Source organism: Eptatretus burgeri, chromosome 14 (genome assembly GCF_056783735.1).
Source record: "Eptatretus burgeri isolate ZD-2024b chromosome 14, Ebu_testis_v1, whole genome shotgun sequence".
Lineage (NCBI taxonomy): Eukaryota > Metazoa > Chordata > Myxini > Myxiniformes > Myxinidae > Eptatretus > Eptatretus burgeri.
In genome coordinates this window covers 63,550,680-63,568,179 of record NC_140974.1, presented here as the reverse complement: position 1 = coordinate 63,568,179, position 17,500 = coordinate 63,550,680, and the positions used below count along the sequence as shown (strand labels likewise).

Genomic DNA, 17,500 nt, shown 5'->3' with positions numbered 1-17,500 from the left:
GTATCTTGAACTTATGGGAAAAAGGAGTTGAGGGTACAAGGCTTTGTGACGGTCATTAATAAACATCCTTTATTTTTTTGGTTGGTTGCATTATTTTTCGTTGGATGTCTTTCTGTATCTCCCTGTAGGACTCCATGATGTTCTCATAGGCTTTACCACTCTCTCCAGAAGTGTTGGAACACAGGAGGAGTGTAAGCTTGTCCTTGGCAGGCGTTGAGCCCAGAAGTAGCATGCTCATCCTTCGAGATAAAGGTCCGGCCCGGCATCCTCTTATAGAACAAGGCAGTCTCGGTGGCGTTAAACACTTGCTCAAGCAGATATCCCTTCTCCTCTATAATCTTCTTAAGCTCAGCTGGGAAGTTGGCAGCCACTTGATAGTCAGCAGAGACAGCTTTCCCAGTTATCTTTACATGGTGCAGACTGTAACACCTCTTGAACTTGTCAAACCAGCAACTGCTTGCCTTGAATCCCTTGCTTCCTGATGCTTCCAATCATGACTCACCAGATGGTCATAAGTCTGTTTGGCCTTTTCATGTATCAATGGACCACTCGGGCAATCTTTTGTGTGTTTGGTCCTCAATCCATATGCTTAGGCATTTCTCCATGTTTTCTATATTATGATCTCATGCAATTTTGGCAATTTTAGCACTTTTAGGTGTAGAACTTGCAACACTAGCCTTGATAACTGCTTCACTCTTTTTGATTGTTCTAATTGTTGAATCGTTAACATCATAAAACCCACCTACTGAAGAAGCGGATTCACTACGTGTAAGACATTTCCAGAATTTCTACTTTTTGGTTATGGTAACACTTTCATCAGTTGCCTTGTGCTTATAACTGTTGATCACTGGTAAAATGAACACTTAGCACTAATATACAGTAGATCAACGATACTAGGATGAATAAAAACAGATCAACACGGTGTTTACTAATAACAGCACGAATGATCACGGGTAAAATGAGCACTGAGAATGTCATGGGTAAAATAAGATGAATAAAAACAGATGAGTGAGTACTAATACAGTAATAAAACTAGAAGGGCACTTGGTGGAGTGCATACCTCTGCCACACAATGCCTAATCCAGTAGAACATATCAGGCCCAATACATTTTTGAAATATCATGCTACATATCGTTTTTGGCCCCACCTCAATTGTGAAGAATCACTTAAAAATTATTGAATTCGGATTCAGATCTTCAACAAAATCGAATCAATTCTTTCTTGTCATGTTGGACACCCAGCGTGTCCACCAAGTTTCATCTGAACCCGTCTTCAACTTTTTGAGATATCCTGCAGACAAACAGACAGGGGTGAAAACAACTTCCACCTTTGGTGGTGGAGGTAATAATATCAACATGGTAAAGTGGTTCTCAGCACGAGTGTCGACACAGGAACTAATAAAAACAGATCAACACAGTGTTCACAGGAGGAGGAAAAATTTCTGGTGTGGTTTAAAAAAAAAAAAAAAAAAGTTTTTCATGATCTCACGTAGCCCGAATTGCATGTCATGTATGATGAAATTCGGTGTCAATTATTAAATCTCGTGTGGTGGAATTCGTGTAACCAGAAGTCACGTACATGGAGGCGCTACTGTACTTCAATATTAATAAAATAATGATTTTAAAGATCATAAAAAAAAATCTGGAAGTTTAGCACTACTGAAGCAATCTTGTACTTATACATCACCATTATACATTGTATAACATTATACATTGTATAACGTCAGCCTTGTACATTGTACTAAGACGAGATTGAGTCACAGTTTAGGAGATGGAGGCTTTATTGATCACCATAGAATGCAGCGTCAATTGGCCTCATACTTACATAGCCATATTGGTGGAGTCTTCTTCAACCCGATACTGTTACTGTCACATGCCACGCCCTTTCATGCTATATATTGATGTATATCATGGTTCTTGGAAGTATTATGAAGGCGATTTCTATTCTACAGTGTTCAAGTATATGATTCAATTTCCATAAAGTTTTAAAAAGGTTTAAACACGTATAAATAAATTGATTCCGGGTTTTACTGCTATTTTACCCAGTCCATTACATCTCTCCATCTAACACATTACATTAGTGATTCATGCCTGTTGTTTGTGTCCTTTATAACGTCCTTAAAAACAGTAAGTTTCCTGTTTGGAATTATTTTCGATTTTGGTTGACTGGCAAGTCGGCAGACAGAGTAGAAATATTTTCTCACTCCTCTCTGCACATGCGTGATCGGGATGAATTAAAAGCCAAATAAAGGTAAAGAGCGATTTGTCTTCCTATTCATGTTCCGATTCATGTTCAAATATATAAAATTCAATTAAAACAAGTTGTTTCTCGATCATAAAATGATCAGATGGATGGATGGACATGAACCAATTGCTTCACCCTACTTTTTCCTTTGCATGCGTGAGGTAACAAGGTTTAATATTTATTCTTGTGGTTTATTCCATTGTCACTTGTTGCATAAAACATTTATATTCAGAGTCCTGGAAAACTCATGGAAAACTTCTGGAAACTTGGTCGTCCATGGTTGTGCAAACCATGAGATTAAAAGGCCCCTTGAGTCCCTCTGTCCGTCCATCTGTGTGTAACATTCCATTCCACCCATTGGTTGGACAGTTCGCCTGACTTCACTCACAATTTCAACCTGAAGAAATTATACGGCCGCTATGTTAGTGCTTACTGCTATGCAAAGCCAAAAACCTCTTCGGAGCTGTTATATTCACAATCGCTATGGCCTCTATAAATTTTCCCTTCAGTGTAAAGCAACAGTTAAAGGATTTTGAGCTGATAGGCATCACAGGCCTTGTGAAGATTGGCCTCAGCAATCGAGGAAGTGGTCTGTTGTCGATATACCACCCAAATAACTATGTGGCATTCTCTCAAGCAGGGACTTTACCCCAGAAATTACGCAGGTCCTTGCTATTATTTCCGACTGTTTTCTTTTAAACCACTCGACCAGGGACCATAAAACCCATGTCTTTGTCCGAGGACTTCTGAGACTCTCGCAACATTGTGAAAGAAAACATCCGTCATTATTTACTTTTAACGATGTGTATATGTATCAGGAATAATATAATTGCTTTTGGGTCATTTATTGGCACAATTAGGCTGGTCATGGTCACTTGAGAGTTGCAGTGCCATGGGGTTTCCACTTATCTCGCAGGATTGCGAGTTGGACAATTGACCGTTACTGATTTCTGTGAAGTCGGTGATAGTGTGATAGGAGAGGGGAAAGCATTAAATATTCCGCTGTTTTGATGTGGGAATGCCTGTTTGCTTAGTTGTGGTTGGTTGTGGGGGTGGGGGGGAGCAAAGATGGGACAGAGTTTTAAGGACTTGAGGTTGAGGACTTGGAGTTTGGGAAAGGGGGGGTGGGAGGGGAGAGTTGAGGACTTTGTCATATTTTACACTTGAAGTCTCGTCTGTGCTCGTTACTCTCAATTGGCACTGTATATGCATCGGTCCAAATGAACCCGCCCTAAATGTCAGTAAGTCAGCTGTAAATTTTACTTGCAATTTTATAACAGCCACCTTGAGCCAAATTGGAACACACACACACACACACACACACACACACACACACACACACACACACACACACACACACACACACACACACACACACACACACACACACACACACACCATCTGGGATTGCAATAGTGGTGCTCTTATGACAAAGTCACCATCTGATCATTTCGTTATTTTTGTTAAAAAAAAAACGTTGTATATACTGTATGATGTTTCGATAAAGATCGAGGATGAAGATGTACATTGCTTTTTTCTGCTTTTTTTGTATACAGTCAAAGCTTGTGGAAAGTCCTTATAATTCATGTAAAATTGCTTAGTTGGGTCAGGACACAACAGAAGAAAAGTAACAGCCGAAAGAGGGGGAGGGGGGTGTCAACAGCAGAACTGAGGGAGAAATTGGATGGTTTATTGGTGTTTAATAGCTGTCTTGAAGATCTGGAGGGAAGATTGTAGAAATTGATTCTACAGGTGTGACAAAAGAGGAACGAATGAGTAGAGGTGAGCAGTGATTCTGAATTATGGGCGTTTCACCAGAAGGGGGATTATGGTGGACTCAGCTGCATGCCAGAGCCATGCCCCCACCCAGCTGCCCATGCCTCTCCACCCCCTCACAAGCATCTCTAATGTGAAAGGGCCAATTTCTCCACTGCTAACGGCTCAGTTCCTGTTCGTCATCAAGATCCAGTGGTGTCCCGCTGGGGTATTTTCTGTTTTGAGAATCCTTCTGGTCTAGCTATCGTGGTATGAATGGAGCCCAATAAGTAAAATAATTAAGGTTCCCGATCGTTCAACGTTTTAGTGGGTGCGAATATCAGTAGAGGGTAAAGGGGTTTTATTGTCGATTTAATTGTTTTTGCTTCTTTGTATTTTCTTCCACCGTATACGATGATTAAATATACCTGGTCACAGTGTGAAATTGAAACACAGTAATCGTCATTGCCATTTGGGTGAGCCTGTTGAAGGGCTAATTGGGAATGGCAACCAAAGCCTTGCAGCCGGATAGTCCCATGCACCTCACTGGCACGCTCGACCATTAATTAGAGAGGAGGCATGCTGCACAGAGAGTGCAACACATTGGCTGGCTCGATTGTCTCACTGTTATGGTATCGAAGTGGAAAGACACGTAGTCCGACTCGGGACAGCCGAACCAGCTGGCAGTTGAGACAGCCCACTAGAATTCGCACTGGGCCGGCAGCTGCAACAGTACTTTAGCATTGTTTTTTCCTCTGCATTGTTTCATGCTCATGGAGGAACTTGTACATGTATCATGAGCAGGACAAGGACGTTAGGGGACATCCATGTACTTTTCCATGAATTATAAGGACATTATTGGACAATGGACAAAAACCACATGGTATATGAGACTTTAACCAATTAACTGATGGCAAGTATACATATATGAGAAACTATTGCTAGTATACGTTGCTAATATCTCCAGATAATTGCTAATAATACTCCAGAAGCTAATATCCAGTTATTTCGATTTTCCCAAAATAAAAACGTGTGTTGTAAAACTTCATCGTAAGATATCTCGGTCAGTTTGTGACGGACCACCATGTATAATACACCGTTGTGAAGCTTATTTTATGGGCTTTCAAATAAACCCAATTACTCAATATTGAATTTTTGCGACTTCCGACTGGTTTTGTATTGGAGGGTCACATTTATCTCTGTTAACTATATAAGTAGTTTATTAAACCTTTTGGACTTAGTCCGAAATGGGGGCTTATGGATTTGGTCTCGATTTTCGTGTGCGTGTGTGTGTCCACAACCATATCTCAGACATGTATGGTTTTAGTCATACTTGGCACAAAGACAACACATGATGGTGTACATGTTCACATCATTTTGTTTCACCATGCGATCAAAGATGGCTGACTGGCGGCCATTTTAGTTGTAAAAAAGAAAACAAAACAAAAACTGTGTGGAACACGTCCTCAACCATTTCTTGGACATGCATTTTGCTGATCTTGTTCAAACTTGGCACATAGATAATGAATTATATGGCTTACTTTAGCATCTCATTTTCTTTCGAGATCAGATCCAAGATAGCCAACTTGCGGCCATTTTAGTTGTTAAAAAACCCAATGTTGAACACATCCCCAACCATTTCTCAGACATGCATTTACCGATGTTGTTCAAACTAGACACACAGATAATGAATGATGGCCTACACATGCATGTCTTTTTTTCAAGATCAGATCCAATATGGCCGACTGGTGGACAGTTTTTAAACCTAAATGTGTCTCCAACCATTTCTCATACATGCATGGTCTGATTTTGTTCAAACTTGGCACAAGCACAGTATATGATGGCGTACACGTGCACCTAACTTTATTTTGTGATCTGATCAAAGATGGCCGACTGGAAGACTGGTAGCCATTTCAGATGTACATAAATATGGTTCGCCCTTTAACTCCAAACAGCAAAATTACTCAACGAACGGGGGCTATGACATTTTATATCCTTTTTTTACTTGTTTGTATAAGTGATACATTAAGTGCTTGGTGCATTGTTGGTTTTCAGTTCATCATTATAAAGTTATTTCCTTGGATAGTACTATTATTTGCTTTTTGGCCGCATTAAAATGACTGCATCATTGATTTTTCACTCATGGGTTTTTTGTCGCTCTAAAAATAATTTGTTTCATGGGTTAAGTAAATAATTGAAACAAAACAATTGACGAGCAGTTTGCTTGGTAAGCACCATTACTGAGATTGAATTTTGCATAGTTGCATACTCTTTTTGTTGTCTGCATCATCTTTACTCATTTACTGCGTTTTTCTGTTTTTATCTCAGCCTCAGTCCAAGCTGCATCAGAGAGAACAGCAGGAAGTGGAAAAAAAGTCACAGATGCTGCTGTTACTGAAGAAAAAGACGCACTACTGGCCAAGGCATGTGTAGGGACTAGTGAAGATAGTGAGGAGCGTGATCAACTGAGCCAACTTTTGCCCCGTCACAAAAGTGGGGGAAATGGAGAAGTAGGGGAAGTTGTGGATGTTGGGGTAAATGGAAGAAGCGGCGTTCGCTCTCCTGGCCCTTCTCGGATGTCTCTCAGTTCAGACACAGACGCAACAGTCGGAACTGTGGGAACAGATTTAGAGACAGATAATGGTATCGGTGATAGTCGGCGAAACACTAATCCTGACAAGAGTGAAGTACAAAGAGAAGACAATGAAGCTGCCAGTTGTGATACACAGCAGAGGGACAGAATTGCTGAAATGTTACCGAAAGTAGAAAGACGTGATAAAATTGTGGATGTTTGTAAAACACGAACAAAAGGCAATAAGATTGCAAAAACATCACGGAAGATGGGAAAAGGCAGCAAGTTGGCAGAAAGTTGTGAGCAGAGAGGAAGGGACAAGAGAGAGGGCAGACGAGAGACAAGTGGGAGAGACAAAATTGTTGTTTGTCGACGGGATGGTGAAAAGGCGGTTGATGTCTCTGAAAAGCATAGAGCTGGCAATACGACTGAAATTTTGCAAAACAAGGAAAGGCCTGAAAAGGCATTCCCTTCTTTTGATGGAAAAAGAAAAGACAAAGAACAAACTAAGAGAAAGGATAAGATTGTTACTGGGCACGGTGTGGCAGATGACGTAATTGAAATCTGTGAAGATGCACAAACTAAGGACAATATTTGTGGGACTTTGCAAAAGATGGATGATGTTTGTGCAGCAAAAAGAATGGACAGGGTTGTAACCATAAAAGAAAATCGAGGGAGAAAACATATCGAGTGCAGGCTACCAATAAAGGATAGAGACAAAACCTCAGCTATGCAAGAGCCAAACAAACAGCATTGGCATGGAAAAGAAGGTGATGATGAGTGCAGCAGAAGAAAAGAGGCTGATCTTGAGGCTTTGTTTGAGAGGGAGGATAAACCAGGTTTGCAAAAGCAAGAAAACAAAATGAATGTTTGGCAAGATAGAAACAAAAGTGTCGGAGGACCTGATAAACCAGAGAAGATGGACTTCAACTCCGTTGAAACCATTTCTGACAGTTCCACATTACAAGACCCTGATAATTGCCAGATTTTTCCTGGTCCCTTACGCCTTTTGCGTCCGGAGGAAGTCTGCCGCGGATACGTAGGAACGTATAAAGTACAACAGGATTCCAACGTAGATGGTGATACAAATTCGTCTGAGGTGTGTAATAAGGATACAGATGATACAGATGCTAAATTGGATGTGCCTTCAGTCAATAGCCTGCATGATGTGCCCAATGCAATGACTAGATCTGACCCTTCTGTCCTGGATGGTAGATTCTACCCGCCTTCGGCCATTGAACGGGTTTCCGTGGAAGATTCTGCAGCCCTTGCTTATGATTCAGTAAAATACACCCTTGTAGTGGATGAAAACGATCAATTAGAACTTGTAGGTGGAGGCCTGAACATCAGGCAAATGATGTTGACTCCAGACCTCACAGCCTTTTCCTTTGAGGCAACGACTGATTGGTTACTTTCACCACACAACATGTTCGATCTTGACCTTGGAGATCCCAAGATTGAAAGTGATGAAGTTTTCAACACCGAGGTCTACGATCAGCCTTCTCTTGACCAGGAAATTTTTTACTGTCGGTCACCTTTTAATCCGGCAGTTGGAGAGGAGTATGAAGAAGTGACCGAACAGTCAAGCAGAAGTGGAGGCGCTGATGATGTTGGAGAGTCGAGCTTTTCGCGGAAGTTTTTCAATGTCTTCATGAGTGGTGAGTACAGAGCGAACTGTGATGTTTATTAAAGTAAAAGGTAAACAGTTGAGGCTTATTTTTGTATCTGTGCAGAGGTTTGAGGGCATAAATGGGGTGTTTGAAGAGTATTTGAATTAGAGGGTTGTGGTCGAGGCAACACGATGAATTAATTAATAAATGCTCAATGCTGTGAAAGTCGAGTTAAAGTGGAAATATATACCATCCATTTTCCTTAGTTTACTTCTTCATGAACTTAACACAGATATGTTTTTTTTTTTCTGTCTAATACTTAAATTACATTTACCGTTTCATGCAATGTACTGTATGTACATGAGCAATGACACAATGAGAATACGAGTAGTTCAAAGGGTGACTCCTGTGGGGGAAAAGTTGGACCTTTTAATCTTCGTATTTACAGAACTATAATCTTTTCTACCCCCATTAACCCTCCACCAAGCCCACCTCTTTCAAAATTTCCAGTTTTTACTTCCTGAGAGTTTGTTTCTGTATCCATCTGATCTGTAACTTCTGTATCCAGGATGCTTCTGCATCCTCACCTGCTTCTCGTTATTCCCCACATCACTTATTTGTCCAAGTCTCCCTCTATTTTGTCCTTCATCCTATGCTGTTGGTGGGTTCCCTCCCTCATCCTCTCTTTGTACTGTTTATTTAGTTCTGTTACGGCGTCACCCGTTCTCTCTTCCAGCTCCTCCATGAGCCTCAACTTTGTGTACAAACGAAAGGTGGCATAGTCTGATGAGATGGTACAGATGGTACCCATCTTGTACGACACATGTGATGGTACAGCAAGTGCATTTACCTTCAAGATGTCCATTCCGAGTTTGATTCTCAGCCCAACATTAAATTGTTACATGGGACTTGAAGGGGTGGGTGTATGAGTGGTGAGGTGTTTGTTTATAAATCACGATTGCTAATAAATATTTCATTATCAGTAATTTCCTCATTTTTCTCTTCCATGATGTCAATATTTTATTATTGTTGCTTCTGGCATTTGAAAAGCTATCACATTTCATTGAAGCTCTTTCATTAAATCTACCAATTTACTCATCCTCTGCACACGTACTCCATTCTTCCGGTAAATTTAATCGAAACGAACATCCTCTGTGCTTTTACAAATAACTTACATATTTCATGAATTAATGGTGTTCATACAGATCTCTTGTATTTCATTAATGCTCTTGTATCTCCTTTCATCCTTCTCCCCTTTTAACACCACACAGTTCCCCGCTAATTTAAGTGTACATTACCGATTGCTGTCACATCAATGAATAGGCATTAAAACTCATGCTTTTCATGTTTATGTTTGGTGTTTTTAGTTTTTAAAAAATCAAGAAATTACTTTAAAGTATTAAATGCATTGCATGGGGGTCATTGTTATGGTTGGAAGTATGGGGGTCGACAAGAGGGGTGGGAGGGGGGAAGGTGGGGGAGGTGGAGGATTAGTGAGAGAATGTCATTATTGATTTATCTTATGCTTCTTATTCTTCTTTTGTTCTTTCGTATTCATCACATGGCTGTGGGTAGGTAGCATCATTGGCTGAGGTCATGACTATTGCCGCGGATACAACGCCCTCTGTAGGTTATGACAGGAATTTGTAATTTGTTCATGGTTCTGGCACTCCTCTTTGCGAAGGATAGTGTGGGGATCTTTAACGTCCACCAACTAATGCCGGCAGATGGGACGCCCAGTTTAACATCCATCTGAGGGACACAACATACACATTGATGAATCATCCTGCCTGTGAAACACTGGGATGGCAGTTTATAGCTTGGCTGAGATTCAAACCTAGGCCAGATAGCTTGTATGGTAGTGTGCGTACCTCTGAGCTATCCTGCCAGGTCTGCAGTTACCTTCGCCACCGATGGTGAAGGAGGTTATGTTTCCACCCTTTACTGTCTGTTTGTTTGTTTGTCTTTGTGCAGGATATCTCAAGAAGTTGTCGATGGATCCGGATGAAATTTTGTGTATAGGTTGGGTGTGTGACAAGGACAAACTGATTAGATTTTGGTGAAGATCTGGATCCGGATCCGACTACTAGAATTTTTAAAGTGATTCTTCACCAATTGAGAGATAGGGGTCAAAAACGATATACAGCACAATATCTCAAAAATGTATTTGGCCAGATATGTGGATCATGCAAAAAAAAAAAAGCGCTCTACTGAGTGCCCTTCTCGTTATTAATGTTTTCTTTCCATAAACAAATCAATGAAAATATATTTTAATACACAAATGCCCACTTGATTTCTATTTTTAAGAAACAAATGCAATATTTTGATTATGAATGCCCTAGCAATTGATAATTGTGGGGAATACTCTGGCAGAGTGGGGTGAAAATGTGGAGACAGTTCCAATGCTTCATCTGGAGTGTTGGTACGTTGGTGGGCTGTAGGTTGGGGTTTCGGGGGTTTGCGGGGGGGGGGGGTAACTAAAGATAAACCTAACCCTCACCAAGACTCGATGGAGCTTCATATACATGTAAATCATGTCAGAGATGCATGTTATGTCAATAGCTGTTGGTAAATTCCAGGCAATTTTCTTGAGGAGAACAAGCCCAACTCACACCACCTATGTTATGGGAAGACGTTTGGATGAAAAATGTTATCTTGGCATGAGTCCTATATTACACGCACTCCATCGTGAGGTGCCAGTGACACAGAAACAAATCTCTGTGATTCCCAGCTTAGCACTTGATTCAGATCGATGCCATGATATTGCAATATGAAATGATGTCACTTATGCATTGCAAAGTGATGTCACATGAAAGCACGTCAAGATGGTGTCATTTTGGTTGGTTAGGCATTGAGTGTCTTCGGGCAAAAAGCGTTAAAGAACTGAATCCTCTCTAATAATAAATGTCAGTGTGTGTCCGTCCATCTCCGCCATAACTCCAAAAACATAAAACCTAGCGGCCCCAAACTTTGCATGCATATTAAGGGAACTCCAAAGTGGTGCATGAATGAAAATTGGGTGTTTCGGTTAATTTAAACACCCCTTTCGAAGATAATGTAGGGGGTGCTCATCACAAAAAAACCCCCAAAATAAGCCTTACCAAGATGGCAGTGCGTCATCTTCGTCAGTCCTTTGTCAGCTCGCAAGAGTCTTAAGCCACCATTTTTTTTCTTTTTGGCCTGCTCAACAATGCCTTGGCTTTGAACAGGTCGCAGCAATGTCTTAACAATAGTTTTTTTTTCACTTTCCTCACTTGTATCATCAAATGCCTGATCATCATACTGATGAATTGCTGGATACATTGCAATGCAAATGCCCGGGGATGCCAGCGTTCGTGGCTGTATTTAATTTCCGTACATGCGATAAGCTTCAGAATGTCTTAAACTAAGCCAAATTACAAAATTTAAGCTACAGAATTGAACTTAGCAGCAGCTCCGACTGTGAAGAAAGTGTTAATTTGTCCAGTTCAGACAGTTTCAGATTTTGGGTGTCTCCCATTTTGTTGGAGTGCTTCCTTGATTATTTAAGCCACTTGGCGAGTGCTCTACAATATTCGCACTTTCACTGAATACTGTATATTGATCGACTTGACCAAAGTTCAGTGGCTACTCGCCTGCATTGGCCCCGCATTGTTCTGCGGTGCGTCGGGCGGGAGATGGCGAGCTGGAAATGTGCAATTTTATTTTAGACCATGTTTCTCCTTTTTGTACGATCTTCTTTCATTATATGACTCATCACTTTGACATAAATAAATACATTAAAAAAATTAAACATTTTGTTTTTAAAAGTTTCTTCAATCGCATCATTGGAGTGCTTGCTTGGAGCACTCTTCAAGCTTCAATCTCTACAAGCTTCCATGTTGATACCGCGGCGCAGTTGTCTGTGGGGACATCTCCGAAGTTAGGAAGGCGAAATAAATTAGTGGTTGGTTATCCATGCGGACATCTCCGGCATTAAGAAGGCAAAATGAATTGGATGATTACAATGAATAAAAAAATTGTTTTCAGTTGCAAAGCAATGAATCACCACATCACGGCAGGATAGCTAAGAGGTACGCACAATCGCTCTAAAGCCGCTGTCGCACCTTGACGAATCAGCCAGCGTATGCCGATTTATGAAAAATTTGTCTAAAACGCTGGCACACGTCGAATACGTTATGGGTACATTTTGTATACGTTAAGACCACGCTGAAAAACACTGCCATACGTCGTAGTCCGCTGGCTTTAAACATCTTCTTTTGGGTTGTCCTCAAATTTTTGTGTGCTTGAAATTTTACGACGTATGCCGGCGTATGACTCACACGTTCCGCTACGCTGGCCATAAGTTGTAGGCACGTTATGCGATCGTTGACACACATCGACACACGTTACTTGTAAATTACTCATAAGTCGAAACACGTCGAGGTAATGTTTAGCGTACCCGAAACTTATTTCTAACCTATGAGTAACGTTTTGTAAGCACGCTACACGAACGTTGTTCACACTTCGCAACACGTTACTTGAAAGTTCCTCATACATCGAAACGCGTCAAAGTAATGTTTAGGGTACCCGTGACTTATTTATAACCTATGAGTAATGTGCTTGGGAATTATTTGTAAAGCATGTCCTACGCACAAATACGTATGTAGACGTATTTGACGTCTTCAGGACGACCACAGAACTTGCTGAACGCGTTTCTAACTTACAGATACCGTATAATGGCGCATTGGCAGCGATTAGGGGAATTGGTATATAAAAAGGGGCTTCGCAGGAGGAACACGTCTTTTTTTAGACTTCGTGGTGAGTACATGTCCATGTCATTCCGAGAGATGGAGGATACGGCAACGCTGAGACGACAATACCTACCTGTCCTCGAACATCAACATGACCTCATCGAGTTGACACTGTACCAGTTGCGTGCCAATAGAGCCAGGAGAAGAAGAGGTGAACGGAGGAGAAGGAACTGGGTCAGACCATGGATCGAGAGGCGACGCCATTACGGCATATATGACCAGCTCATGGTGGAACTCCAGAACGAGGACCATGCATCCTTCACCAACTTCCTGCGAATGCCCCCAGCAATGTTCGACGAGCTGCTAGCCAGAGTGGGTCCAAGGATAACCAAGCAGTACACCTTCTACAGGGATCCGCTTGAGCCTGGCATGAGGCTGGCACTGAGCCTGCTGCTGTTGGTGCCGTGACTACAGTGCTGTGGAAGTGATTTAACTCGTTCAATGAAAACGATTTCAATTGTCGAGCACCAGCGTCCAAAAACAATAGGCGAGTGACAGGCATTTATTAAAAGTGAAGTTGCAGCCTATGAATAGAAAACCTCACGTAATTGTCGACGATACGCTGCCACGCTATGCATACGGTAGACTATCGTTGGGCATAGGTTGTGGACGCCTAAAACACGCTAATCAATCGTTGGTATAACTTATGTATAAGTTATCGAAGTGTTCTGTGTTCATTACTAGTACATTATGCATTTGTCCAAGTCGTTTTGAATACTTTAAAAACTGAAACAAAAAAATAATTCATCGTGGGAATGAGAAAAAAAAAATTAGCTGAAAAGAACATCGAACAATGGTGCAAAGTAGTCTCCTATTTGTGGACGCAACGAGGATCCATCATCACCCACACCCTCCCCATCACGCTCACCTACTACTACTGACATGGACCTACTACTACTACCAATACTACTACTACTACTACTACTACTACTACTACTACTACTACTACTACTACTGGCACGCTCACCTAATACTACTACTACTGATACTACTGACATTGACATCTACTCAACATGGAGTCTGGAACACTGGCGGGTTCCTCTTGTGAAGCCCATTTGTATATACCGATTCCCCTAAACGCTGCCATATCGCCATTATACGGTAGATGTAAGTTAGAAACGCGTTCAGTAAGTTTTGTGGTCGTCCGGAAGACGTCAATCAAATTCGTCCACATAAGACAATGTGTGTTTGAGATACGTTACACATAGGTTCAAAGCACGCTACACATAGGTTCAAAGCACGTTACTCATAGGTTAAAAATTAACTTTCGGGTATGCTAAACATTACCTCGATGTGTTTCGACTTATGAGTAACTTACAAGTAACGTGTGTCCGACGTGTGACAACGATCGCGGAGCATGCCGAGAACTTATGCCAGTGTATGCGGAACTTGTGAGCCATACGTCGACTACGTCATAAAATTTTCAGCATGCTTGAAATTTCACGACGTACTAGACGTACCATGGAATATGACAGCGTACTTCATTGTTTTTCAGCTTGCTCCTAACGTATACACAACTTACCCATACCGTATTCGATGTGTGCCAGCGTTTTAGACACATTTTCATAGGTCGGCATACGCTGGCTAAATCGTCAAGGTGTGACTGCGATGTTGACACTTCCAATTTTCAGGCGGTTATGATTTAAATCGGCGTGCGGCAGGTTTTTAACAGAGAACGCCATGAGTTTGTCAGTGAAACGTGCAGCGCACTATGCCTAAGTTAAACTATCGTTGGGCATAGGTTGTGAACGCCGACAACAGGCTAAGCATTCGTTGGTTTAAGTTATCGAGAAGACAATGAAACGTTCTGTGCCCATTACTAATATGTTATGCATATGACCAACACGTTATGAATACGACCAAAACTTTTTTAAAAACCTCAAAACTTCAGCGTACGCCAACGTTTTACATACATTTTTATACGTTGCCATTGCTGGCTAAAACGTCAAGGTGTGACAGCGCCTTAAGGCCTAAGCTGTCTAGCCTGGGTTTGAATCCTGAACCAGCTATAAACTGTCATCCCAGTGTTTCACAGGCAGGGTGATTCATCAATGTGTGTGCCATCTTTTGGATGGATGTGAAACTGGGCGTCATATCTGCCAGAATCCCCCCCTTCCTCTTCCCTCCCCTCTCTCACCCCTCTCCTTCTCTCACCCCTCTCCTTCTCTCACCCCTCTCCCTCTCTCACCCCTCTCCTTCTCTCACCCCTCTCCCTCTCTCACCCCTCTCCCTCTCTCACCCCTCTCCCTCTCTCGCCCTTCTCCCTCTCTCGCCCTTCTCCCTCTCTCGCCCTTCTCCCTCTCTCGCCCTTCTCCCTCTCTCGCCCCTCTCCCTCTCTCACCCCTCTCCCTCTCTCACCCCTCTGCCTCTCTCACCCCTATCCCATCCCTCCCTCCCTCTCACCCCTCTCTCTCTCTGACTCCTCCCTTCTCCTCCCTTTTCTCTCCCCTCTCTCTCCCTCTCTCTTCCACACCTCTCTCTCAAGTCTCAACCCTCCCCCTGATCCCCCATCCCACCCCCTCTGTTGAGGGGACTGTCGCATGTACAAATCAGATTCAGAGTGAGCCGACCAGAGGGGTGCAAAGGTCACTGCATGTGCAAGCGTGCATGCATACTGGCAGGCCTTTGCCAGGTAGATAGCATGGGTTTTAAATGCTCCCTCCCGGTTTTATAGAGAACCTGGCGGTGAAAAAGAAAATGCTGCTGTTTGGGCACATTTTATCACCTTTCCCTTCCCCTCCCCTCATGCTGCCTTCCCCTCCCTTTGTGCTTCCTTCCCTTCCCCTTGTGCTTCCTTCCCTTCCCCTCACACTGCATTCTCTTCCTCTCACATTGCCTTACCTTCCCTTGCCCTCACGCTCTCCACCTCCCTTGGAAATCTCCCGGCAGTCTCCGCGTGCTGCATTAACGTTCTGTTTTAAAGTACCCTTTTTTGTTCGATCCTGTATCTTTCCCTCTCCCCCACTCTTCTCCACAAATCCCACAACCAAACGCAAGTTGAGAGCCCCTCCCTTCATGCTTACTTCTTCTCAAACCGCCTCCCCTCCCCACTTCCCCCCTCCTCTCTCCCCATCCTCCTCGCTCCCATCCCTCCCCCTCCCAGAGTGTTTAGTGACGTTTGGTGAAGCGTCGCTCTCCCCATCCCCCCTTCCTCGCTCTTCCCCTTTCCTAGCTCCCTCTTCCTCACCCCTCCTAGCTCTCCCACCCTTCCTCCCTCCTTGCTCCCCTCTCCCTCTTCTCTCACTCCCACCCATCTCCTCCTCCCCTCCTCTCCCTTCTCTCTCCCTCCCCTCCCTCTTTCTCCGCCTCCCTTAATATTCCCAACACCAAAGCGACCGGTTGTATTTGCTCGTGTCGTATTTTACGAGGTGCATGGTTAGATACCGTAAGTGTTTTTATATTACCCAAGTGCACCCGAAGCAAGAAGTGGGGTTTAGCAATTCGTTCACTTATGTCTGTCTGTCCATCTGTCCATCTACAAATGTCAGTTTATGATCGAGGAATAACTTAATTTCAATTGAATGTTATATTTTGAATATGAATCGGAAAACAAACCTGTAGTTCAGCAGTACTTTGGCTCTGAATTTGTCCCATTCGTGCATGTAGAGAGAGGAGTGAGATAATTTTGGAAACTGTTTTACAAAAATTGGCAGTCAAACAAAATTCAAACAAAATTGGCAGTCAAACAAAATTGAAAATCATTCCAAATAGCAATGTCATAAAAGGACACAAATACAGGCACTAAGAACTAATGTATTTAAAAATATATTTTAAAAATCTTTATTTTATTTCGTTTGGATTATATACTTGAACACTGCATGGGGTAAGGGTAAGGTATTCTATTACATATTCACTTATTGAATGGAATCGACAGGATGCTGGTCAAGGTATGCTATCCGCCATGGGAAGCTGCTGTTTTGTTTTGAGGAAGTGTTTATGCTCAAAATGTCAGCTTTTCCTTGTTTCCCACAGTGGTTAGCATACCTCGATCATCGTCTAATTGATTTTCATCCATTGTTCTACGTGTCCGATGACCCAGGTCGACACTAGCAAAACACCTTCTTCACCAGCAAAACTAGTTCCTCATTCAACACTCCAACATTGTCTATTAATCACTTAAATTGATGTCTTAAGTGAGAACTAGATGTCTAAAAGGGGTTGTTTTTTGTAAACTTTTACAATCCCACGTGACGTTTTGCCAAATTGTCCTTTTTAAATGGTGGTTGATTTATATTGGCCGTTGCATTCTTTGTTTTCTCTTTCTATCCTGCCCCAGGATCTTTTGGCATCTTTTCCTGTGTGCTTGATGGAGAGTGGAAGGAACAAACACACAGAGCTGCACAAAGGTGGGAACTTGAAAATGATTGTGAAACAAGAGAAGAGTTAGCGTATTGGTTGGTAGGTAGGTAAATGGTTTTATTTAACTGAACATAAACATTCAAACAGAGAAATGGCTGCAAAATAGTACATTGCAATATAATTAAATTGCATACAAATTTACATGCAGATAAAGGTGACATTATAACAAAGGACAGATGTGACAAATG

At 42.2% G+C, this 17,500-nt stretch overlaps 1 protein-coding gene across 6 annotated transcripts in view; it reads left to right on the top strand.

Annotated features, from left to right (window-relative positions):
- Nucleotides 1–17,500, top strand: part of LOC147013404 (uncharacterized) — a 153,358-nt gene that overhangs the window by 89,066 nt on the left and 46,792 nt on the right. For all 6 annotated transcript variants that reach the window (XM_085855202.1, XM_085855205.1, XM_085855201.1 and 3 more), the window contains 2 exons: nucleotides 6,328–8,229; nucleotides 17,230–17,299. In XM_085855202.1, coding sequence (XP_085711328.1) covers nucleotides 6,328–8,229; nucleotides 17,230–17,299 — 1,972 coding nt within the window. The remainder of the gene's footprint in view (nucleotides 1–6,327; nucleotides 8,230–17,229; nucleotides 17,300–17,500) is intronic.